The 26,660-nt window shown below is 38.8% G+C and overlaps 1 protein-coding gene across 6 annotated transcripts in view; it reads right to left on the bottom strand.

The window, feature by feature from the left end:
* DYNC1I1 (dynein cytoplasmic 1 intermediate chain 1) overlaps positions 1-26,660 on the bottom strand; it is a 308,167-nt gene that overhangs the window by 235,153 nt on the left and 46,354 nt on the right. For 4 of the 6 annotated variants that reach the window (XM_078059279.1, XM_078059282.1, XM_078059280.1 and 1 more), the window contains exon 5: positions 17,490-17,549. The exons of the other annotated variants lie outside the window; for them this stretch is intronic. In XM_078059279.1, the coding sequence (XP_077915405.1) occupies positions 17,490-17,549 (60 nt within the window). The remainder of the gene's footprint in view (positions 1-17,489; positions 17,550-26,660) is intronic. 6 annotated transcript variants of the gene reach the window in all.

The following is a 26,660-nucleotide window of genomic DNA, read 5'->3' as shown; positions in this document are numbered from 1 at the left end:
GCTTCTTATCTGTAAAACAGGTACATATCATTGAGTGGTTGTGAAGAGTGAATGAAGTTAATATGTGTAAAAGCACTTACTTTTGTGCCTGGCACATAGTAAGCAGCTCCTGGCCTAAGCATCTCTACTCTTAATTTATCTTTTTGACTGACTATCATAACGTTTATGTTTGTTTTAAAAAACCAGAGAAAACAGATTTATAAGTGCCCTAAATTAAAAATTCTTTAAGATAGATTTGGAGATTATCTCTGTCAAGGAGACATAAGAATCAGAAACATAAGAAACTACTAATTTCTTTGTATGGGCACATGTATAGTTTTGGTTGGTTGGAAGACTCTATTTGCTTTTCCTTGAACTGAAAGTATTATCACCCTGAAACTTCTCTGCTTTCAAAACCTATCTTGTATAAATGAGTTTATCTCACTAAACAAAATATTTTCTTTTCTCAATAGTTATCGAAAAGTTTCAACCAGTCCCTCACTGACACTGTTTGTGAGCTCCCAACTCCACCCAAACTGTCAAGAAGAGATAAAAGCCTAGCCGTGATCACGTGATTCTCCCATTGTGTCCATCAGCTGATACACCGATAAACTTGGGGATGACTTGGTCTCAGATTTTAAAGCAATCCCTTATAACACTTCTTGCAGGGTAATTGATAGATTACTATATCTTTCCATGCAGTCTCCAGATTGATTAAGCTGCAATTATATCAAATGCTTTTATTCTTTGTGGCTTTTTGCTGTTGCTTTAGTAACTGTGTAGTTATAATGCATATAAACAGTTTTCATATATTATCTTATTTTATCCTCAGTATAACTTTACATCATATTCCGATTTTACACCTGAGGAAACTGAGGTTCAGTGGTGTGAAGTCATTTGCTCAAAATCACAAAGGTAGTAAGTGACAGGCTCAGGTCTTGGCTCCATCAAACATCAACTCCAAGGACCATGTTCGTAGAAACTGTTCTCTGTTGATCTTGTCCTCCTATTTTTTTCCTAGTGCCTTATGAGCATCGCCTTATGAGGCGCATTCTTAAAACCTAATATAGTGGCAGGCCAAGCACATGTGATCATTTTATAAGCATGAGAAAGGATTCCTGAGACACAGCCTGGCCTGAAGTACTAGGACATAATAGGGTAGTGTTTGCAAGGGGAGTACCACACAGCTGTTCCCGGTCCTCGCTGGTTCAGAAAGACTGGCCAGGAGGTGGCACCCTTCCCCAGCAAAGACCTTCCTCTTAGGTGTGTTCTCGGAGTCCTCAATTCTTTTTTTTTTTTTTTAATTTTATTATGTTATGTTAATCGCCATACATTACATCATTAGTTTTTGATGTAGTGTTCCATGATTCATTGTTTGTGTATAACACCCAGGGCTCCATTCAATACGTGCCCTCTTTAATACCCATCACCAGGCTGAGTCAGTCCTGGACCCATCTAAGGGCCTGCATGTCAATGGATCTAGAATCCATCCATTTGTACAACCCTGTGATCAAGGCCTTCCTCAACTTCCCTTCTTGTAGGAAAATATTTCTATGATTTTATCGGCTGACAAAATTGTTACAAACTATGTTTAAAAGATGAAGTAGCCAGTAGTTATTTTCTTTAAAAGTATGAACTTTGAGCATCATATTTATTTTTATTCAAGATTTACCAGCTCATAAGTCTTTTATACAAGGATACAAATTAAACTGCTTAGCAAAAGAGGGGGGAAAAACCCCCATTGTAGCACTGATGCTACTATGATTCCCTTTCCTTCTAAGTAGGCTCTTCAGTCCTGGCTCTGGGATAGCTTTGCTGCCCGCCCAGCCCCCCTCCTGCAGAGCTCATCCTCTTACCACTGTGCGGGCAGATACGTCTGCCACAGCCCCTGGTCTTCTCATGTCACACACGGCTGCAGACTTACTCATCCCTTACTGATTCAGCTCTGTACCCCGGTCCTTAGTTCAGTGTCAGGTCCAGAACAGGCACTAAATAAATGTGTGAGAAAGGAAAGGAGGGAGGAAGAGAAGACTAGAAAAAGGAAAAGGAGGAAGGCGTCATACAGAAATGTACATTGAGCCTTTAATCGTCAAATGCCATGATGGACATGGCATTATTATTAAATTATACTATTTTTCACCTTGATAATTTATTCCAAAATAAGAGGCTCTAATAGAATTTTAAATGCACTGAATTAAACATGTATCATGTTCTAAATAACCGTAAGAAAGCAATTCAACGTCACTTAAGAAATACAATAAGGCCTCTTAATATTTGGATTCACTCTGACCACATTTAACAAATCTAGAGAATCCGAATGGGAGAAGTCCTAGAGCACCGGTTCCCAAAGTGTGGTCTCTGACCGTCAGCCACAGCACTGCTTGGGAACAGGTTAGAACGCAAATTCACAGGCCCCACCTGAAACCCACGGAACAGAAACTCTGGGGGCAGGGTCCAGTGGTTCTGATGCTCACTAAAGCATGAGTACCCCTGAGTTAGAAATACTGGGTAATGTGTGGGAACAGAGATGTCGCTATTTAACCAGATTCACCTGGGGCTCCCCAACCCATAGCCAAATCCTAGAGGATGAGGTCTTAGTCCCACTGAAAAGGGAGGATGCCCCTGGACCAAGCTTATAGAGAAAGCTCTATGAGATGGGCCAGGCGCAAAGATGAACCAAGGTGAGCAAGAGATAAGAGGCAGGCAAAGGAGACTGCAGTGTTCAACATATAAAGGTCCTGGCGAGAGTCTGTCCTGGATCTAAAACCAACAAGTCAGGCAGGGGATGCCAGAGACCCTGGGCAACGAACCACGATCCCTCACAAGCTAACCTGGTATAGTCCCGGGGTGACACGGAGCCCACGTGTCCCCACGGCGGGGGTGGGACTCCCCACTAAAAGTCCTGGAAGCTTCTTCTCCACCTGGCCCTGTCAACCTGCTGAACCAGCTGGCTGAGCAAAGCCATAATGCACCAAAACTGAAATATTTCTTCTAAAAAGAAAAACTGGGTGTTGATAAAGAATAAAAAGTGAAGCTATTTGAAGTTCAAGAAGGTCGTTTGCTGGCACTTGGGATGTAAAATTTCCCAGTTCACCACAAGCACAGTCCGATCTACCCAGGTTCTGCCCATTTGTCCTTGGGTTGGACATACTGAATCCCCAGAAGAAAACTACTCCTTTCCGGGAATCTCTGGGCCCATTTCTCTTTCTGTTGCTGGTTCAGTTGAGATCTCCTGTCTGTCCAACCACAGTAAGGTTAGCGTGGCTTTGCTAATAAACTGCTTACAAAGTTTCGTTATCCAAGAAAGATAAAACTCCAAGTGTGACCTGAGCACGCTCTATGATATCTACCAAAGCTGCAGAGAGTCAGGGTTATACAGACTTACCCCCAAATCGAAGGATTCTGTCCTGTCATTAAGAGCATGAGAAACATGTACACAGACACTGGAATTCTCATAAATACATACTCTGTGGCTCCCATTTCAAAGATGAGTGAAGGTGGAAGAAAAACTTTACTGATATTTTTAAATGTGATTAAGACTCTAAACATTCTTTTTAATCGTGAAGAGAAAAAAATACTTGCAGAGTTATCTACCAAAAGAGGATACCCTGGTTTTGTGCCTATGTTCTGAAAAGGCATCCATTCTTTTCAAAGCCAAGGACCCCAGAACTTTGGCTCCTAAAGCCGTTGCGCCTGCGACCTGAAAATATGGAGACAGTCACTGTTTTGTGCCTACATGTGGACTGTTAAAGCACACCCATTAGATTTCAAAGAAATTACTATCTCGTTGCCTTTAAGAATAAAGGTAAAGAATTTAAATGGGAAAATAATTATGACAGGGCAAGGATCTGGTGGAGTGGTTATTGATGGCAAGGGGATCAGAGCCCTTTGATCAAAGACTTAGGTTGAAGGGTATCTTAACTTTTTATTGAAATACAATTTACATACTATAAAATCCCCCCCTTTTAAAGTGTACAATTTAGTGGGCTTTCATATATTTACTAAGATATGTAACCATCACCACCATTTAAGTGTACAACTTTTTCTTTACTCCCGAAGAAATTCCATACCCACTGGTAGTCACTCCCCATTCCCCCTCCCCAGCCCTCAGCAACCACTAACCTAACTTATACCTTCATATAAATGGAATAATACAGGATGTGACCTTTTGTGTCTCGCTTCTTTCACACAGTAATGTTTTAAGGTTCAGATAGTGCATATCAATGTCATTCTTTTTTATTGATGAATAATATTCCACTGTGTGGATATATCATATTATATTTAATTCATTCAACTGTCGATGGACATTTGTATTGTTTCTACTTCAGGCTATTATAAAAAATGCTGCTATGAATATTTGTGTACAAGCTTTTGTGTGTACATATGGTTTCAATTCTCTTGGAATTGGATTGAATTCTCTCAGAATTGGCATATGCCTAGCAGTAGAACTGCAGGGTCAATATGGTAATTCTATGTTTCACTTTTTGAGGAACTGCCAGACCGTTTTCCAAAGTGGCTTCACTAAAGTTATAATCACTCGCAGTGTACAAGGGTTCCAATTTCTCCACATCCTTGTCTACCTTTATTATTATTAGTCTTTTTATTATAGCCATCCTAGTGAGTGTGGTGTCTTGATGTGATTTCAATTTGCATTTTCCTGAGGGCTAATGACGTTGAGCATCTTTTCATGTGCTTATTTGCATTTGCATATTTTCTTTGGAGAAATGCCTATTCAAGTTCTTTGCTCATTTTATTTTTTTAAAAGATTTATTTATTTATTTGAGAGAGAGAGTGCATGCATGGGGGTGGGTAGAGGAGGAGAGAATCCCCAGGAGACTCCCTGCTTAGTGAGGAGCCCAACACAGGGCCTCAATCCCACAACTCTGAGATCATGACCTGAGCCAAAATCAAGAGTCAGATGCTCAACTGGCTGAGCCACCCAGGTACCCTATTTGCCCATTTATTTGTCTTTTTGTTGGGTTATTTGTCTTTTTGTAGTTGAATTACAAGAGATTGTTTATATATTCTGGATACTAGACTCATCAGATATATGATTTGCAAATATTTTCTCCCATTCTGTGGGCTGTCTTTTCACTTTCTTAACGACTGAGCCACCCAGGCGCCCCTCCTGTCTTTTCACTTTCTTAATGATGTCTTTTAAAGTACAAAAATTTTCAATTTCAAGAAAGTCTAATTTATTTATTTTTTTTCATTAGCTGCTTGTACTTTTGGAGTCCTATCTAAGAAATCATTGCCCAATCCAAGGTCATGAAGATTTATACCTCTCTTCTCCTAAGAGTTCTATAGTTTTAGCTTTTACATTTAGATTTTTGGTCTGAGTTAATTTTTTAGATGGTATGAAGTAGGGGTCCAACTTCATTTTTTCTGCATGTGGATATCCAGTTGCCCATGCTTAATTTTTCTTAATATTCTGTAGCAAGATTGACCAGGAGGACAGGGAAAGGTTTTGTCATGAATATTAATCCATACTGATACCCACTGGCCCCAAGCAGTAGCCAAATCTGACTGTAGAAGGATGGATTCAAGAGAGGGACTAAAAGCTTCCAATGGTTCATGAAAGCTCTCAGAGCACTTGAACCTTCTTCCATCACTGCTATGAGCATCATCAAATTCTTCCTGAATCAGTTAGATACAAGTCATATTCTCTCTGATGTTCTGATTTCAAACCGCCATGAATTGTATATAACAAACTTGATGTTCCTGCCTTTCATATTCAGGATTATTGGGGAAAATTGCATAAATAATGCTGTACTATCTCTATTGGACTCATAAAGGAACCCAACAATATCAGAAAACTGGCTTCAGATAGCTAAGTGAGATGGCTATCATGAGAATTTCACAGATACCATCAGCTAATTCTTAAAGATCTGTTTATATCAGAGTGCATGACTCATTTTGTAATTCATCATTAATATTGGGAAGTAAAGCTGCAAGACAGAGCATGACAGTAATAGGATTTTTTTTTTCTAATGTCACAATACAAACGTCGTATGAAGACACAGAAAAGCCAGAGTAAAAGTATACTTCAGGCACCTAAGAAACTCTACAAAGTTACAAATTGTGAATCACAAAAGGCTCTCAATCATAATCTTGGAATAGCAGTCTCAGAGTGTTCAGTGACTGGAAATCATAATGCTAGATGATATATCGATTAGAGCCAGTGGCAGGAGAGGAGTGACAGTGGATAAGGTGGCAGTCAGAGCTTAGGTCAAAAGCCAGTATGTGGCCTCAAAAGCCAGGAAACCAAAAAGGGTCACGGCAGTAATGAGAAGTCTGGAGCAAGGATGAGACTTGGAACTCATGCACATCAAATCAGGAACAGATATTCTCAGAGACAAGGAGTTATTTAGCCAGATGCCAAAGTAGGTCAAGGCTAAGGAATAAAAGAATGTCTTCACTGGACCCATACTCAGTCCTGCTGGGTTTTATTACTGCTTATTTGCATGTGAGTATTTCATCCCATGATACATTAATGGTGCTGCCAAAGAATTTTTCTAGTGTTGCTTCTAAAATTCCTTGAGGTTTCTCAAAGAAGATTTCCTAAGACAGCAAGAATGGTAATGGTTCCATTTTCTTCCTTGTCCAAACATCTTATGTGGGTATGTACAGTGTCTTTGACAACTGGCAAAGGAACTACTTCAGCCAACATCATTATCAGCAACCACAAACAATTTTCAAAGCATGGCACTATTCCACATCCTAACATTACAGGCAGAAAAAGGAGTCGAACATATACATCAAAAGGCAAGTAGGAATGAAAGGTAGACAATAATAAAGAGTCAACATGAGTGATTTATACAGTAAGTGGGACAGGGGAGTATAATGGGCAGATTACTATGTGTTTCAATAAATAAAGGAAGTTTCACTGAGACTGAAGGTCTGATGTGAGTCTTGAAAGATAGGTAGGACTTGGTCAAGTAGAAAGGAATGAGGAGGGTGACCTAGAGAGGTGGTCCCGTGCAAAGACCTGGAGACGGAATTCACATTTTATACCTGAGAGACCAGGTTTTCAGAATAGAAGTTTTAAGTTGAAGAGCAATGGAAGATTAATTTTAGAGAGGTACATTGAGACCAGACTCTTAGAGGGCTTAAAATCTTGGGCTAGGGGCACCTGGGTGGCTCATTCGTTAAGCATCTGCCTTCAGCTCAGGTCATGATCCCAGGGTCCTGGGATCAAGCTCCGCATTGGGCTCCCTGCTCTGTGGGAAGCCTGCTTCTCCCTCTCCCACTCCCCCTGCTTGTGTTCCCTCTCTCGCTGTCTCTCTCATAAATAAATAAAATCTTAAAAAAAAAAAATCTTGGGCTAAAGAACTTGAACTTCAAGCTGTAGATAATGAGAAATTACTGAAAGTTACTGAGTAAGAAACAGCTGCAGAGAAACATTACTATAGCAACCATGTGAAGAACGGTGTCTAGATCTCTCTCTTTGACAAGTGAGTGACCAGAGACTATGTGTGGAACCTGAAAAGCTGGGCATAAAGGAACTGAAAAAGGATCTACAAGCAAAGGGTGGGTGGGTGGGTTCAGTAACCAAACAGAGAATCCAGGGAAGCGTTAATTCATAGGAGGCAGCCAGAGACATGGTTATTGGACTTGTGATGGATGGTCTAACCAATGTGGGGACATGGTCTAAGGCGGTTATGGCCCTGGGAACAGAAAGGACATGCTGTAGTTTGGTGACTCTGGAAAAGAATGAAGGGGATAGGCCTTAGCAGTTTATGGAGGGTGAAGGAAAAGGAATCAATTGGTGATTCTTTCAAGGCCTCATGCCTTATGAGAGGAAAAGTGAGTGGTGTGACTTTAAGACACGGGAATCCAGAGAAAGATAAGCTTTGGGGTTAGAAACGAGTACTTAAGTGGATGAGTTTGTGGTTCCAATTGAATGAGATATATGACCAAAGCTCAGAAAAGAAGACAAAACAGAAAATATGGCCATGGGAGCCACCCAATGAGAGCCATATGAGAAAATGCTGCATCCATAGAAAGAATATAGGGAGCCAAGGGCACAGAAGCTCATGTAATATGAAAGAGGTTTAAAAAAATGATAAAGGTGAAGCGTGGATCACTACATCAAAAACTAACGATGTATTGTATTGTGACTAACATAACATAATAAGATTTAAAAAATGATAAAGGTTAATTTGTTTTCCAAACACCGTACTGTAGTGCATTTAGGTGTCGAGGTGTGACATCTCAAGGACCGATACCTAGGGTTGGGAAGGGGACACCACATAGAGGAAAGGTGACAATGGGGCACCACCCAGTAGAAGTGACCCTGGCATTGCAGCTCCTCACTGCACTCCATTTATCACCCGGGTTCCAAGTGGGTGTTTTCTTCAAAGGACTGGGAAGCAACTTGATGGCTGACCTTTTCTGATTACTTCAAAAAAGATGAGTTTCCATTTTCTACATTCATATTTTAAAAATCATTTGAGGAGGTATTTATTTCGTTTCCATGATATTTACTTCTTACTGTGCAGAGATATTAGTTTGGCAGCTAAAGAATTTTTCCTGAACAGAAGCAAATGTCAAGCCTGGCTCAGTCAACAGGCACAGCCAAAGGGTTTGCCTTGAATTTCATAACACGAGTAAATCTTGCAAATTTCCAGGATGAGAGAGAAGTCAAAATAGTCATGGTTACAATCGAGCTTGGCTTCATCCGTGGAGGCTCAGCAGAACCTGAACAGCAGAGCCTATCAAGTGCCCACGTTACAGAGGAAGTTGAAAGTTCAGAATTATAAGGACAGAAAGTACAGAAGTGTGTTTTCTCCAATATTACATAAAAAGACAATAATAATATAAAAATTTTATAGAAATGGCCTTTTATTGACTTAATATTCATGAGCAGCCCTCTGTAGAAGTTGCGATAGAAAGCTATAAAATTTTACAATTCTTTAAGTCACTTAGCACCAAAGTGTAAGCACACACCCTTGCCAACTGGCTATATTCATTTTTCTGAAGTGGAATAAAAAAAGAATATAGTTTTATGAAAATCCTGCTGCTACTGTGAAACAGAAAATATCCTATAATTGCTTACTCAAGTTTCTTGAGAACATAGAACAAAGACTGTCAGATAGCAGGCAGCTTCTCAAGAAATGTTTGAGGACTGGATAAACAAGTAGCATATGAGGTAAGTAAAGTACTTCTCCATCTCTTGTGGCAAAATTGTAATTGGGTCTGTTAATCCAATTTATTAAAGTTTTTCGTGGATCAGAATGTATTCTCTATTTATAGATTCTGAAGTGCATTTTACCATTATCCTTTGATACACACACACATTATAAGCTGCTGTTCTATATTTCATTTTCTGTGGAAAGTGTGATTAGGTGCTATTAAAAAGGCAGAGATTGTCCGTTTGCTCAAGAACATAGCCCACATTATTCTCAAGAAAATACTAGACATTTGTTACATGGAAAACCTGAAAAATTAATTCAAACCAGAGATCTAAACATAATATATAAGAACATTTGACAAAACTTGAAGAATAAGTAAAAAGGTTACTTCACCAAAGGCTAATGAGGTTATTACTGTTCTGTTAGGCAAGTGGAAATGATTTTAAAATGTGAAAAGTCCTCTAAAACTGCCTGGCTAGATTTCCTCAAACACCTACCAACATCTCGAAGAATATATGTTTTTCTAGTGCCTTCATGGAGCTGGTTTAATTTCTATTCTTGACAGAGTGATCTATTTCACCACAGCAGTTTGGGATGGTGCCTGGTGGATTCAGAAGTAATACTCATCCTCTCTTGCAGCCGACAATAAAGAGAAAGTTGAGAGAAAGAAGAGGTCATCACCTTCTACCAATATCTCCCAAAGGTGGAAGGCATCCCTATGTTCCTCCTTCAAGGAAGTAGCGGCCAAATCCCTCACAGCTTCCAAATGTTTTAAATTTTTTATTTGCTTCCAAATATTTTAAAAACTCCACCAAGAGTTTAATATACTATGACATGGAGGAAATATAATTGTGAGGCTTCAATAAAATCAGAAGGCTTTAAACATTCCTGTATGTTATTGGGTTTAACAGTTTTGAGTTAAGGGCCACAAAATACCATTATTTGCTCATTGATGTCTATTCATCACTGAGAATCTTTGCTTCCCTCCTAGCTCCACAACCCTTATGCTTACTCAGCACATCTCCCTAAAGACTGACAATCTCCTGGTGATATTTGTACTTAATGTTTCCTTCATAAAACAACAAAAATACTTAAAATATAATCCCTCTCTCAAACTTCTCCATTACAACCCCAAATTTCACTTTCCAGCTTGAGATTTTTTTCTATTCTGTGATCTTTTAATTTATTCTTTTTATCCTATTATTTCATTCTCTACTTCTATCATCTTTAATTCACTTAATTTATTATAATAGCCTAAGAAAGCAAAGCATTTTGGGTGCTGTCATAAGAATTTGCCTGGTTAAAAAAAATGAGTCAAACTTATCTTCTCATTTTATTTGTAATTTTCTAGAAGCTCTTTTTCCTGAATGCCATAACATCTCCCTTATTTCTCTACATTGCCATTTGCTTTACTGATCAAGTAAACATACAAGATAATATACAAACCAGAATCAAGTGACACAATATTTGTGCTTTTAGCCAAGTTGGAGTAATAGAAACCAGATTTACTCTCCACCTGAAACAACCAAAAAAAGGGGAGGGGAGCAGTTTGAATGAAACAAGAGTTTGTAAGCTACTAGAGGTCAGGCAAAAAAGAACTGTGTTGTACAAGAGAGGGGAACCAAAAGATGAGTCCAGTAAGTGCCCCAGCTTACTGCATTGAGAGAATTCTCAGGCCATGTTGCAGGGAAGAAATCCAAGTGAAATCTAGCAGACTCCCTAAGTTGAGGAGACAGAGCGGAGAGTCTAGGGAGACCAAAGCAGCTAGAATTGACAGGACAAAATAATAGAAAGTAAAACTGCACAAAGAGAAAACTCCAAAGATCTTCTAAGGGTTGCCCTTGAGGATTCAGCTTAGTACTGAACCAGTGCAAGTATGTGAGGAAACTATCTGAGGCCAAGGAAAGAACTACCTGAAAAAATTAAAGGTAACAGTTCTGGGCACTTGCACAGGAACATGATTAGTGCCTGTTGCCTCCTACTAGGCTAGAAAACCTCAAGATTTATGGGTCATTGTGTAGAATGCACATAAGGGTCTTGCCTCAATAGCAGGAATTAGTTAACCCTAGACTGAGCACTAATCCAGTCCCAACTAACAAATTTTAAAAGAAAGACTTGAAAGGATCAAACCATTTCCAAGTGAATTAACTGTATCTCAGAACCAAATCTCAAGAAGATTTATAGAAATTCAAATACATCCAATATCTAACAAACTAATATTCACAATGTCTGACATCAACCAAAAATTAGCAGACCTGGAAAGAAGCAGGGGGAAAAAATGACTATAATGGAAAGATATAAGTCAATCAATTGAAACTGACCCAGAACTAATACAGATGATGGACTAGCAAGCAAGGCTATCAAAACAGTTATTAAAACTGTATTTCAAGTGTTCAAAAATTAAGTAGAAACATGTAAGATTTTTTTAAAAGACCCAAACTGAACTTCTAGAGATGAAAATTACAACATAAGAAATTAAAAATTCTCTGAGTAGGCTTTATGGAATACAAGAAATTGCAAAACAAAAGACTAGTGAACACACACACACACACACACAACAATGGAAACTATCCAAAATAAAACACAGATAGAAAAGAAAAATAAGTATGGAGGAAGTTAACTGTGGGAAAATTTCAAGTTACCTAATATACATGTGATTTGAGTTCCCAGAGGAGAAGGAACAGAAAAAAATATTTGAATATCTGACCATTATTTAATGGTCAGGTTTTTCAAAATTTGTTGAAAACTGTAAACCCAATGATCCAAAGAATCTCAGTGAACCCAAGCATATGAAACATGGAGAAAACTATACCAAGGTACATCATAATCAAATTACTCAAAATTAGTGAAAAAGAGAACATTGCTAAAACAGCCAGAAAGAAAAAAAAAACTGCTGTATACAGAAGAATAAAAATAGAGGTGACAGCAAATTTCTGGTCAAAAACAATGCAAGACAGAAGACAATGAAACACCATTTCTGAAGTACTGAAAGAAAATCAACCTAGACTTCTATACTCAGTGAAAATATATTTCAACAACAAAAATATTATTTCAAAACAAAAATATGTATTTCAAAAAAAAAAGCTAAAAAAAGTGCCTAACAGAAGAACTTCACTACAAGAAATGTTAAAGAATATCCACCAGGCAGAAGTAAAACTACGCAAGATGGAAATATGGATCTACACAAAGGAATGAGACACATCAGGAAAAGTATTTACTACATGGGTAAATATGTAAGATATTTTTTCTTATTATTTAAACCTCAGTGATAATTGGGTACTTAAACAAAGATAAAAACAATGCATTTGAAAGTAGATTATGATAAGTTAAAGATATACATTATAAACACTAAAGCAACCACTAAAATAATAAAGCAAAGAGATATAGCTAATAAGCCAAGGAAGAGTTAAAATGGAATCATAAAAAAACTTAATAATACAAAGGAAGCACCAAAAAAATAATAAAAGGAAAGAAAATTATACAGGACAAATAGAGAATATCAATATTATAAAGATTTAAACCCAACCATATCAATAATCACATTAAATGTAAATAGTGCCACTATCCCAATTAAAAGGCAGAGATTTTTAGAATAGATGAAAACACCCAATTATATGTTGCCTACAAGAAATGTACTTAAAATATAAAGAAATAAATAAAAGTAAAAGTTAAAAAGTTAAAGGGTGAAAAAAAGTTGAAGGGTGCAAAAAGATACACCATGCTAATGCTAGTCAAAAGAAAGTTAAAGTGGCTATATTAATGTCACACAAAGGAAATTTCAGAGCAAAAATATATTACCAGGGACAAAGAAGTTCATTTCTTAATGATGAAGAGATTAATTTATCAAGAGAGACATAAGAATCCTAAACATTTATGCACCTAATACAAAATTTCAAAATACATGAAGCAAAAACTGACAGAATTGCAAGAAATAGAAAAGCCCAAAACTGTAGTTGGAAATTTCACCCCTCTAGCAATAATCGATAGAGCCAACAGACAGAACATTAGCAAAAGATATGTAAGACTGGAACAACATAATCAACCAACTTGACTGACATTCATAGAACGTTTACCCAATAACAGCACAACACACACCTTTTTCAAGGGCACATAGGACATTTACTAAGACAGATCATACTATAAACATAAAGTAAGTCTGAACAAATTAAAAGGACACCAATAATACAAAATATGTTCCCAGGGTACCTGGATGGCTCAGTAGGTCAAGCGGCCGGCTCTTGATTTTGGTTCAGGTCATGATCTCCGGGTCGTAAAATTGAGCCCCATGTCAGGCTCCATGCTCAGCGCAGAGTCTGCTTCTCTCCTTCTCCCTCTCTCTCTGCCCTTCTCCCCACTCCTCTCTCAAATAAGTAAATAAATAACTCTTTAAAAAAATACGTTCTCTAACCATGGTAGAATTGGATTAATCAGTAACAGAAAGATCTCTAGAAAATCCCCAAATATGTGGAAACTAAATAACACACTTCCAAATAACTCACCAGTTGAAGACAAAATAAAAAGGGAAACTGGAAAGTATTTTGAACTAAATGAAAGTAACAAAAATAGATCAAAATTTGCAAGATGCCACTGAGTAGTACTTACGGGTAATTCTATAGCACTACCCACCTATATTAGAAATGAAGAAAGATGTCAAGTCAATGACCTCTGCTTCCACTTTAAGAAACTAAAGAAGGAAAATCATATTAAACTCAAAGTAAGCAGAAGAAATAATATCAGAGTAGAAATCAGTGAAATAGAAAATAGAAAAATGGAGAAAATCAATGAAACCAAATGCTGGTCCTTTAAGAACATCAATAAAATTGATAAACCTCTAGCCATACCAGAAGAAAAAGACATAAGCCAAAATTTACCAATATCAAGAATGAGAAAGGTGACTACATCTATAGATTCTGCAGATATTTAAAAGATAATAAAGGAATGCATACACAGTTTTAGGCCAATAAATTTGTCAGTGGAGATAAAATGGACATATTACTTCAAAGACACAAACTGCCAAAGCTCACTCAGAAAAATACAGATCACCTCAACAGCTCCATTACTATTAAAGTTATTGAATTTGTATTTTCAAATATTCCCCCACAATAAAATCCCAAACTCAAATGGTTTCATAAGTGATTGTATTCTACCACCTCTTTTAAGGAATACCTGAATATTGAAATTATGTCACCAAAGGCATGACCCATAAAAGAACAAATTTGTAAACTGGAATTTGTCAAATTGAAACAGGTTTGTTTTCTTAAAGATGCAGTTAAAAGAATGAAAAAGACAAGTCATAAATGGGGAGAAAATATTTACCAACTATATATCAGATAAAGGATTGTATCCCAAATATGTAGAGGAGTGATGTATTTTATGTTGGTTAACTGAATATAAATAAAGAAAAAATAAATCTAAAAAATATGTAAAGAACTCCCAAAACTCCATAAGGAGAAAACAAACAACCCAATTCATAAACAATAAGGGCAAAAGATTTAAGCAGACATTTCATCAGAGAAGATATTTAAGTGGCAAATAAGCACATAAAGAGATATGCAACACCATTACGTCACTAGGGAAATGCAAATTAAAACCACAATGAGATACCACTACACTCCTTTAATAGTGGTTAAAAAAATAATAATTTAAAAAAAAATCCAAATCAAATGTCATCAAGAATGGGGAGGGACTGAGGATCTCATGCACTGCTGGTGAGAATGTATAATGCTAAAACCACTCTGAAAATACCTTGACCATCTCTTAAGTGCACATCCACTATACGATTCAGCCATGCAATTTGGCAATATTTACCCAAAAGAAATGAAAGTATATGTCTATAATATGATTTGTACATGAATGTTCATCAGTTTTATTTGTAATGGGCAGAAAACCTGGAAACAATCCAAATATACATCAAAAAGTGACTGGATGAACAAATTGGCATGTCCATCTGATAAACTACTCAGCAGTAACAAGGAATGAACTACTGATACACACCTCACATGAACGAATCTCAAAAGTTATTCTGGTGAAAGAAGTCAGTCAGAAGAGTACCCACCACATGGTTTCATTTATTCTATATTCCAGGAAATGTAAATGAATGTATAGTGACAGAAACCAGATCAGCTGTTCTGGGGGATGGGGAGAAGCAGTGTGAGGATCACAAAGGGGTGTGAGGAAACTTATGGGGATGATGAATATGTTTATTATCTTGGTCATGATGATGGTTTCATAAATTTGTACACATGTTAAAACATCAATTTGAATACTTTAAATGTGTGCAGTTCTTTTGTCAATTATACTTCAATAAAGCCGTTTTATAAAATGTCAATTATATTTCAATTAAAAAAAAAATCAGGTGACAGAGCAAGCTATGGGCTATGATCAACCCCATGCCAAGAATCAAGAAGAGGACATACAATTATCTCTAGAAAAATCGTGTTGTCTGAGGTATAGTTCATCAAACTGTGTATGAGGGGAAGACGGCCCTGCATGTAAGGACTATCAGAAAACGGAAATTTTCATTAATCAGTATTTAAAATTGTAACCTGGCTAAAATAATCTCCTCTCTCAAATATTCTCTGCATGCTCCTTACGAGCTCTCTACAATCAACCACTCTGTGAACAGAAAATCTCATCCACCTCTCATCTTTCTCTGACTCACTGGGCCTGCTCCGAAGCAAAATGTGGCAGGCAAGGTGGGAGCCACAGATATGCCATCTCCCCAGAATAAGTCACAAGTTTTAATCTGCATAGTCAACTGAATTTTAGCTTGGAAAACATATCTAAATGGGAAAATTCCCAACTGTTCTACATCAGCAAGTGTAATTTAGCAAGGCCACAATCTGTCTAAAAATCTGTTAAGTGCATAGGCTAGAGTCTCTGCCAGTTCCATCTTCCATTTTTTTTTAAACACAATGAAATATTGAAGGACTACACTCTGAAATTCCCCTGAATTGTAACATACTATATGTTCATGTTTCTCTGCGTGATTTAAGCCATATTTCTTGGTTATTCAAATACTAAAATTTGAAATATGACATACAATGAACTACAAAACTAAATAGCCAAGAATTTAGTGATGTTGGAAGAGTGTTCTTAGTTACCTGAAGTGTTAGAGTATTTCCTTAGTTTAGCAGTGTTGTGAGTCTGCTGAGAACTCTTGCATACACAGAGGGCCAAGGGCAAGTGACATTTAACCTAACACCCAGACCACCCTCCAACCTCTGTGTCCACCTACAGTAGGCAGTGACATTGATAGAAATCTGCAGGTACATGCCCAGGAATCTCAGGAATTCAAAATAAATGATAACTAAATAAACAAATAAACTCCCACTTTGAGATGTATTGGCTTATATTTAGGAAGAAAAAAATAATAATTTTGTAAAATACTGTAATAAAATGTGCTATTCACATACGGAGGTACCCCGTGGCATACTGGCAAAAGTCTCTTAACGGGTGTGAAGGCAAGGGAGCAAGCCCCTGGTTTGTCGCATTTGCCACTTTTTATGGTGTAAATACTTCCACCACAGCTGATTTCAAGCGGATTTCACTAAATGCAAAGTTGGGAAGAGACGCACACAGACCGGCTCTCCCGAGCTTGAGCACGAGCTGATACAAACACCTCACTGCAAAGATCTCATGCACTGCTACGGCTAACTACAATCCTACAAGAGAAATAAACTCTTGTTTCTAGGACAGCCTTATGTGTTTTATTCTTTGGGGACGAATTTTCCATTCTGAAGCAATCTTTTAACCTGTGATGGTACATTTCCATCAGGAAAAAAAAAAAAGATCTTTACAATGTTGGAGACCTCATCCATCATGGAAATATTTGACATTTCTTAATACTGAGAAATGCAACAAATTTGCTTTTTCTTTAAACAGGAATCTTTACATGTTCAAACTTAGTTCAAATCAAATGCTTATTGTTGAGTCCCCAAAAAAGTGAAAAGGAAAGGAAACAAACAAGACAGGACATTTTAATACCAATTTTAGACAAAAATTAACCTAAGGCAACTTCTTAGTAGAGGTGAAGGATGGTTAGGATCTAGTCAAGCATACCTCCCACCACAGAATGCGAGTTCCCCACCTTGAAGCAGAGGTGTGGGTGTATGTTTGTATTTTGGTTTTAGGGGAGTGTCGTTTTGCAATAATAGGAATTTAGAAGGAGAAATCAAAAGCCACTTTTTGTGGTGCTTTCCACAAAGAGAGACTTTCTTCAAGGCTTCCCTTTATAAGGAAAACTAACAGAAGGAAATAAACTTATCAAACTGGAAGTTCAACGAAAGGGGGTAAAGCGTGAGCAAGAACAGCTCCAGCATTTCAACACAAGTGTAGCAAAGAAATAAAAGGAGTAACAAAAGAGCAGACATATACCCAAGTTCTGAGTCTGACTGCAGCTGGAGCACTGAGGGGTCTGTGTCCCACTGCAGGGTCCTAATCGTGCAGCACAAAGGAAAAAGAACACAGAGAATTAACAAAAGGAGAGGAAACCAAACCAAACCAAACCAAACCCTGTCATTCATCAAGGCAATGGCGTATACAATACATACACAGAACATCTCCCCACTTACCCCCTCCTCCATCCCCAGGTGCAAGGAAGACCCCATGAATATCAAGTGACAAAAGGAAGCGAGGAATCTTCCTTCCCTTTGAACATCTGTGTCATACTGGAAGCTACGGTTGTTTTCATGGAAGGAAGCCTAGAGCTAAATACTCAAACTCTACACACCTCTTTGCCCCCACCCTTTTTTGTTTTGTTTTGTTCTGTTTTCTACTCAAGCCTGATTGATTTGAGTATGTAAACTGGTTCATGTTTCTCTGAAAATCCAGAGCCCATCCACCCCAGAGCACCAAACATCTCTCATGGGGTGAAGAGAACCAAAGGCAAGGCTGCAAATGGGTGAGAGCAAGAGCATCTGGGGGGGAGGTGGGGCCAGGTGGAGCCTGCCTTCAGGGTCTGCTAAACTTCTGGCTTCCACAAGTCAGTTACTGCAAGAACAATGCCTGGATTTCGAGGCTCATGGGTATTTTGTTTTTTATTTATATATTACACTGAGATGATCACCGATAATATCATTTGTCTCTGAGACGCCAGGGAGATCTTACATCTTTTAAATATTTCACAAGAGACAGCACGAAGTATCAACAGTTACCAAGGCATTCAGTTTTCCGTGTTATTTCTCCTTCAAAATAAAAGGGGATAAAGAAGCTCTTCTATAAACAGAGTGCATACAAGAACCTTTCTTAAGCCCCATCCCTTTTGCTTCAACTAAGTGTGGCCCACAGGCCAGGATCACCAGCATCTCTTGGAGCTTGTTGGGATTGTAGGCTGCAGTCTCATCCCCAGACTAACTCCACACGATGGTTTACTAAGGTCCCAGGCCATGTGCAGGCACCTCCAAGTTTGAGAAGGCCTCCTCAGTTTCCTTGTCTGTGTAGACTTACCGTATCGACATTTCTCTGAGTCAAACCCTACCCGTGTGATCCTATATAGCTACTCTTCCAAAGGTAGCAGAATGCAGTCATGGCTACCCTTACCACTCTGGCTGGGCTCTTGCCCTCTTATGAACGTCCTGAAACATGACAACTAAAGTCGAATGAGAACACTAATCTGCCACTGTTCCTTAGACCAGTGCTTCTCAAATTTCAGTGCACATACACATACTTGGGAATACCGTTGAAATGCAGATTCTGGTTTAGTAGTCCTGTGACATTTCTCACAGGCTCCCGGAGATATAGATGTTGCCAGCCTGCAGACCGCACTTTGAGGAGCAACGTCTTGACTTAGATCAATGGTTTTCAAACTCTGACAAGGATCAGAATGATGTGGAGGGCTTACTAAAATACAGAATGCTGATCTCCAACCCCAGAAATTCTGATTCAGTAGGTCAAGGGTGGGGCCTGAGAATTTGTACTCTGACACTGACAAGTTTCCAGGTAAGGCTTCTAGCTGACCCTGGAGCCACGTCTACAGAATGACTGGGCCAGACTAGTGCTTTCAGTAGTCAGCAGGCAGACAGCATCACTGATCCTCAAATATGTCAGCCTCTAAACCTGTGATTAACTCGAGCCTGGCTTAAGGCCCAGGATCCTTTCAGACCAGTTACATCAGAAGGTGCAGAGTGAGACCCAAGCATCTGTATTTCGGAAAACTCTCCAGGTGATTCTAATGTGCAGCCAAGGGTGAGAACCCCTGCTCCGGACTCTTCCTCTGCTCAAGGAAAGCAGGCCTTCCAGGTTCTGGACGCTGATTCCTTCACCTTGTTGGTGAATGTAATGGTTGTAAATGGTGGAAGTAACAGAATCCATTACAGTGATTCATAGCCGCTGTTCACATGTCTCTGGGGATCAAACCTTCTCTCTTTAAGGGCATCTCTTTGGCTGCAGACAGAACGGCAGCCTCTGGCTCTGGCTGGCTGTGAGAAGCATTCCCCTGTAAGGGTTGGGGATCAGCTACTTTGCCCTCAATTTGCCTGGAGGTTTCTGACGGGATGACCTTTTTTGACCTTTTCCACTTCTCCCAGGCAGGTGAAGAATGCAGCAGCTCCCAGGTGGTCTGGCTTTGTCCTGTTACTTATTGGACAGCTCATCTGAACTCACTGTATCCTTAAGAAGTAAAAATGATGATTCCATCAGAATCACTCACTTAAGGAGTCGACAGCTCAGCAGTCTGGAGTTTGCATGTACTCGGGCAGAACAACAAAGGTGGTCTCTGTAACTAACCCACCGCAGTCCTGCCCCCACCCAGTCACACACATATTATTCAGTAAAAGAAATCATAGTCATCGTCAATAATGAGCAGTGAGGCAAGGAGTCAAGCCAAGGATGCAATCAAGTGTGCTAGTTTTATTTTCTTCTCATTTCTCCCATTGTTATCTGTGGGGTGGTCAGGTTTGCACGGAATGCACTTTTTCTTTGAAAAAGCACTTAAAGCCAATACTTTAAATGGGCAAAAGTTGTTTTTCTCTCCAAGGGTCGCCTAGAAATGTGTATTAAATGTTTGCTGAATTCCTTCTGTGCAAGCTTGCAGAGACACTTCTCTGTAGGGGGCAGGACCCTGGAGAGGGGCCACACCTGTTCCTGGAGGTGAGAGGGGTGCGTTTGGGGTGTGGCTCCACTGTGTGTCCTGAGGAATGTCTCTGACCTCCGCAAAGTGAAGATGCCGGCCTAGAGACCCTTTAAAGCTTTTTTTCTGCCTGATATTTGAAAACATCAGATGATGATTAAACTGCCTTTCAGTTCTCTTTTCTCCAACTGGTATACTTTTCTAACCAATCGATATACACCTTACTTCCTGACCATCTTAATATCAAGCTAGTGTATCACTGAAAATAAAATGATGGTTTCCCCTACAGCTTCCTGGGCAGTTTGAAATCTTGCCAGGTGGTTTATTTTTTTTTAAATGAAAGAAGTAGTGAAATTGTAAGTGCAAAAACATATGTGAACATAATATACTCCCACAAAATATTTTCATATAAAAATCACCCCATTTACCGTAGTAATTAGTTCTCGTTTTCAGTCATTTTTGGAATGGACCGATCAGTGCATGCAGGGAGAGAATATTCTTGTCAAGAGCATTCACTTATTCAATAAATATCTATTAAAGGCCTAATAGGTAAAATACTGTGATAGAGGATGAAAAGAATTCTCAAGGAACTTACAACTCTTATCAAGAGATAAAACATGTATAAATAGTTTAGTAGAACCAGGCAGAAAGTAAAACATGCCATATGAGCGTCACCAAAGGTGTGCTGTGAGGCATGGGACTTGCACATAAGGATCTTACATTTTAGTGAAGTAATGAGATGTATGAATATTTATACCTAATGATATACTGATAACCTATACAAAAAAAAAGGGTAATAGTTGTCATTACTTGCACAGGGCCTGGCATGGTTTAAAGTTTCAATAAATGTTAGCCAAAAAAATAAACAAATGCCATGAGAAAGATTAATAATAATGATAGCTATAATTTCCTTTCAATGAGTGGGTTTACTCTGTGCCAGCCAGCCAGGCCTTGGACTGTACTTTCATTATTCTCTCAAGCCAGAGCAGGGAAACCCCCTTCCTCTGAAAAGATCAGAGATTCCATGCAACCTGGTTTTGGAGGGATGGGGTGAGGATTTGGACATAACAAACTCATTTTCATCAGTGCCTGGTTTGTTGGACTTCAGCCACTGAGTTGGTTTACTGGGTCTAATGAGAGTCTATTATATTTTAGATGTCAATTTACCAACTTATCACGAGAATAATAACTTCCAGGAAGAGCAGTTATACACGCCTGATAAAGTCTTCTCTCCTTGAAGGCCAGCTTCCCGGGAAGCCAGATGACCAGCAGGGTCTTTGGGACTGGAGAAAGTGCAGCTGAATGTTTTACTCCTACAACTTCTCCCTGCCTTATCCCCCATCATGTCTGCCTCTTTCCACAAGACCAGACATAGCCCCACGCTGTCAGAATCTCCCTTTTCCCCCATTACTGGGATGCCCAACAAAACCCTTTCTGATTGATGTCATCATTCTTTAACTATGTCAGTTAGATTTTGTCTGCTGTTCCTATATGGAAAATCATCCTGGTGTTATTTGCTTATTTTTAAGAGCTGTATTTGTCTGTACTCAGCAGTTTTAGGTTATTTCTTAGAGGTTAACTCTCTGACGATCTAGGGGAGGATTTCTGACCTTGCATAGGGAAACTGCTGTTTGTACAGATCTTGAATAACCCAATAATTCTCTATCTATTCTGGACTAAGGAGCATTGTCATGGTTTTATGGTCCCACAGTCGGACTGACAGTTCTGGATATTTCCCAACCTTGTTTCAAAATACTAGATACAGAAGCTTCCCACACCATGGAAAACAATCATTCACTTGTATGACCCTACATATTCCAGACAATCTAGCCTCTGGCATCTCACCTAGAAAGGCCTACCACGTAACATATAGTTTATAATTTGGGAGACAATGTGTTTTTCATTACTTTAAAAAAAAATAGACAAAACATCAAAATTCTTCAAATTAGCAGTGACCTAGTCAGAGACTAACTGAACTTTAAGTTTCTACCAATTCATCATTAACTTCTTATAAAATTCTCCCTCCCTTGGTCCAGTTTTATTTGCTCAGTTTCATTTTATTAGATAGAAGTAAACATTCAAAACCAAACCAAAACAACAACAATCCCTGGCCATGTGTTCAGAGTATAACTTAGGAGTGAAAGGCATGAAGTCTGTGTTGCATATACCTTGCTCCCTGATGAGTGTTTAACTTCTCCCTCTTCAGCTGTTACCAACAGTAAGTTGCTAGTTTCCATTCTTCTTTCCATCTTTATTAAACCTCTGAGTAGAAAGCCCTGAAATTCTTTCCTAAAGAGTGTCTTTGCCTTGACTTTTCTTTGGTTATGAGAAAGTGATGTCTGATAAATATTTGGAAGGCAGTAGTTAAGAACTCTGTCACTTGTCACACTAACACTCCACTCACATACACTGCTGGTGGCATTTAAAATCAGTATAGTTATTTTGGAAAGCAATATGTCAATGTGCAGCAAGAACCATTAACACAGAATTGTTCCTGGACTGGTTTTACTTCCAGAAATTCAACCTATGGAAACAAAACATCACAAGCAATACTAATAACAAAAGTGAAGGTGATGATGGTGATGGTGATGATGATGATGATGAGAGCCTCTAGGTCATTAAATCCCATGGCCAATTTTGGCAGGGCCCTATTCTTTCCATCCCCATAAACCAAGCATTTCCCAATCAGGGTCACTCCTTCCCTCACCTCTGTACTCTAACCCTAGGTGACCCCACAGATACCTATTTTTTGCAAAAAAATAACCACAAAGTCCTCATCACCACTGAGCTCCAAGTCTGCTTTTTCATATGCCTTTTGGACATACCCATCTGCACACCAGAGCCATTTTACCCTTCTCGTCTCATATGTCTTTTGCTTCCTTTTCCACCCCACAACCCTAGTTTAGACCTTCAGGCTTTTACATCAGACCAATAGTTCCCCATTAGTCCTTAGACCTTGAAAGCATTATAAAATTAGTGTCCCAGACCTCACCTAGGCCTGTGGTTTAGGTACCTGTGTTTGTAACGAGTTCCCCAGTGAATTCAGTAAACAGCCACCAGGTATGGGAGCCAGGGATTGCAACTATCACAAAGGCCATCCTAGTCTCAGACTCAGCTCTTTCTCTACAGCCTCCTTCACATGCATTCTACCTCCCATACCCCCCAAGCCTTTTCCTTTGTGTACAACTTTCCCATCATCTGGAATGCTCTTTCTTCCAACTCCACTTGCCCAAAGCATATGCATTCGTTAAGGCCCAGCTCAAATGTCATGCTCTTGAGATATATTTGTCCTCAATAACCTCATTCAGAAATAACTTGTCTCTCTCTGGGATAGGAACAGAGAAATACTTCGGCCTCTTATTTTGTAGTTCTCTATGCTAATCTAGAGTCCAAAACCTGGACTGAAGACCAAAGCTGAGGATGACCTACAGGAAGTAATGAGCACTGTTACAAAGCCCAAAGACCTCAGCAAACACACTGCTGGGCCCACTCTGACTTTTTGCCCTGAGTCCAGTAACTGGATTTCTGCCTTGGTTCTGTGACAAAGTCCCTGCCTTATACCTCAGTCCTATAACCACTGCTGGGAATTCTCCTTCAGCAAAGTCCACCTTCGGGCAACTTGGCCAGCAACCTTGAGCTATCCTCCTTTTACCTCTGTCCTCATCCCTCTACTCATCCTGCACCCATCCCACTCAATGTTTTACAAGCTGTGCAGGCGCGCACACATGCACGCGCGTACACACACACACACACACACACACACACACGTCAATACTTACCAAGTACCTAATATGTGTCAAGGCTCTATGTAGGGTGGTAATGAACCAGAACCACTTGTCCCAAATGAGTATACTACAAATTAATTACAGATGATTTGGCAATAATGGTTTATGACATTATTGCTCATCTCTGAGTACAAATATTTGAGAGCTGTAATTACATAGCAACATTTCCTTAGATGGGTTCAAATTAAATCTGTCAATTTACTGGAAGCAGGCCCTTTAGAAGTGAGAAGAATTCCTTATCTTTATATTCCTTGCAGGTCTAACTGTGTCTTTCACACAATAAATCCTCAACTATTTAGTGAATGAGTGGATAAATGAAGAAACTAAGGAATGTTCTTTACTTGCCATTTCTGCTGATGGGCATGAAGGCTGAGGGCAAGCTGATTCCCAAAGAAATAGTTTTTACTTTCATTTTACTAAAAAATGAAAGAATAAATCGGGGAATGTCTGGCCTAAAACCCTTCATATCTCCCAAGCTGAGATTTGTGCTGAGAATAAAGAGAAGTCCAGCCATCTTCTCTATGAAATGAGCTCAGCAACTTTATTTCATCCTTAAAGCAACTGCACTGACACTCAACTCCTCACCTTCTTTCCTCTCTCTTTCTCTGAGGTGGAGAGACTGCTTGAGGGCAGAATACCAAACTTCCAGAATCCCAGGGTCTCTGAACGCTGGTTCCACGTGTTTTCTCCATCAAACAAGTCACTAGTCACTAATCAGATAAAGAAAATAGTTTGGGCCCGTGTGAGCAGAATGCCAAACAGAAAGTCTCCAGTCGGTGTTACCTCCAAACACTTATGTTCCTAAGTGCCGTTTCCAAAGGTAATCAACTGAATAATAAGGACATTTAAAAATCTGTCCTATCACTCAATCTGTCACTGTCATTTACATGATGTCAATTAATTAAGGATGGTGTTTAAATAATGAGCTAATGTTTTACTTCCCAACCTCAATTACTTCCTTACTTAGGATAGACAATGATGATGATAAAGATCTTCTGATGTCAGAAATAAAACTGGAATAGTGCAATACATACTTATATTGGGGTCTTTAAAAATTTTTTTTCTTAATTTACTGTGTGGGAATCTTCCCTCTGTTGACTAACATCTGAGCCCTAACATGGAGCTCCACCACCAGCCACACTAAGCCGTGCACGAACGCCATCTGAACTGGAGCCAAAGAGAAACCTAAGACTTCCCATCATAGAGGAAGGACATGTTTTCCCCAAATCTTTCCCAGAGGATCTGCTGTCAAGCAAGCAGTTTCTCTACAAGGAAGCTCAGCAGCCCCTTGTTTATTGGGTCACTGTAACCATATGCGGATACTTTTACAGTTCACCCTCCTGAAGACAGATGAATAAGATATCAAAAATGTTCAGTTAATGAGCTACAACAAAAAGAAAATCCTATAGTGTGCCTTTTATTCTAATTTCCAAGGAGACTGACTTTTAACCAGCCCTGTAATCTGTGATATTGGTCTCCCTGAAGTGCAATTAACCAGTCGCCATCTATCAATTTCTCTTTACATAATGATAATTTTTAAAAAATTTGTATATACAAAATTTCATAGGCTTATTAAATGTCCTCCAAGGTTTTATATTATTTTATTGTACTTTTTCACCTTTCCCAAAACCTTAATATCTTCCCTTTAGCCTCTGATTCATCAGAGCCCCTTAGAAGATGGTGATGTTTTCACCAAAAATGGATCAAAAATCCTTCGAGGCTTATGTGGTGCAAGAGAACCCTATGAAATCCAGTTGTGGATAAAAATGAAAGTCCTGAGGGTTTTATGTTGGGCATTAAGCTGGTGTTGCCTCTTAGCCCATTTTCCTCTCTTGAAATCACAGAGAAAAGAAAGCGATAACCAGGTGCTGCCCACAGAGCTTGACTACAAACAAATTATTCTAATTTCATTAAGTGTTCACGAGAAGGTAGATTGGAGAAAGAGTTTATCAAATATCTAAATTTTGCCAAAGTATCCCATCAATGTGAAATTTAATATTTACTATATAGAAGCCTAATGTTTAAATTGAACAGCACAAGGTCTGTGGATATCTGCTCCTTGGTCCCGAATTCTAATGTGGAGTGCACGGGAGGCGGAAAGCCTGAATGACCTTGGTACCTTTGTTTTCCCGTTAAGTGCTTCACAAGACATTTCTTCTGCTGCTGCACTGAGGACCCCTTGGGAGGGGCCTTACCTCCCTAGAGAAAATCTATGGATATAAGAGTTTTGGTTAATAGATACTGATCGCTGGGAGGACCGGGGATCTATTTTAAATACAATAGGATTATGTGGGGAGCAATTGGGGAAAGCTGAAAATAGTGTAGACATTAAGTAAGATGAAAATGCATTGAAATGGAAAAAGAGGGACACTTGATTAGAAAAGCAAGTTCAACAGCTTGTATAATGACATCATTTATCATATATACGATGACATATACATTGTGTGAAGGAATACACACTAAGGTGTTAAGAGTGCTAACCACTGGTGGCAGGAATATGATTTTTCTCTAGTTTTTGCTTGTCCATATGTTCTAATTGTATAAAATGCACTGATGTTTCCATAATAATAAGAGATTATTAAAAATAAAATGTGAGGGGGATTTGAATGTCCTAATTGTTTGGAAAGTAGAACTTAATGAAGTGTTAAGACCAGATGGTCAAAAAAGAAGATAGAAATTACTTCTGTTACTATC

This window comes from Halichoerus grypus, chromosome 12, assembly GCF_964656455.1.
Source record: "Halichoerus grypus chromosome 12, mHalGry1.hap1.1, whole genome shotgun sequence".
NCBI classification, from domain to species: Eukaryota; Metazoa; Chordata; class Mammalia; order Carnivora; family Phocidae; genus Halichoerus; species Halichoerus grypus.
The sequence above is the reverse complement of the archived record's forward strand: the minus strand, read 5'-3'. Positions and strand labels throughout refer to the sequence as shown.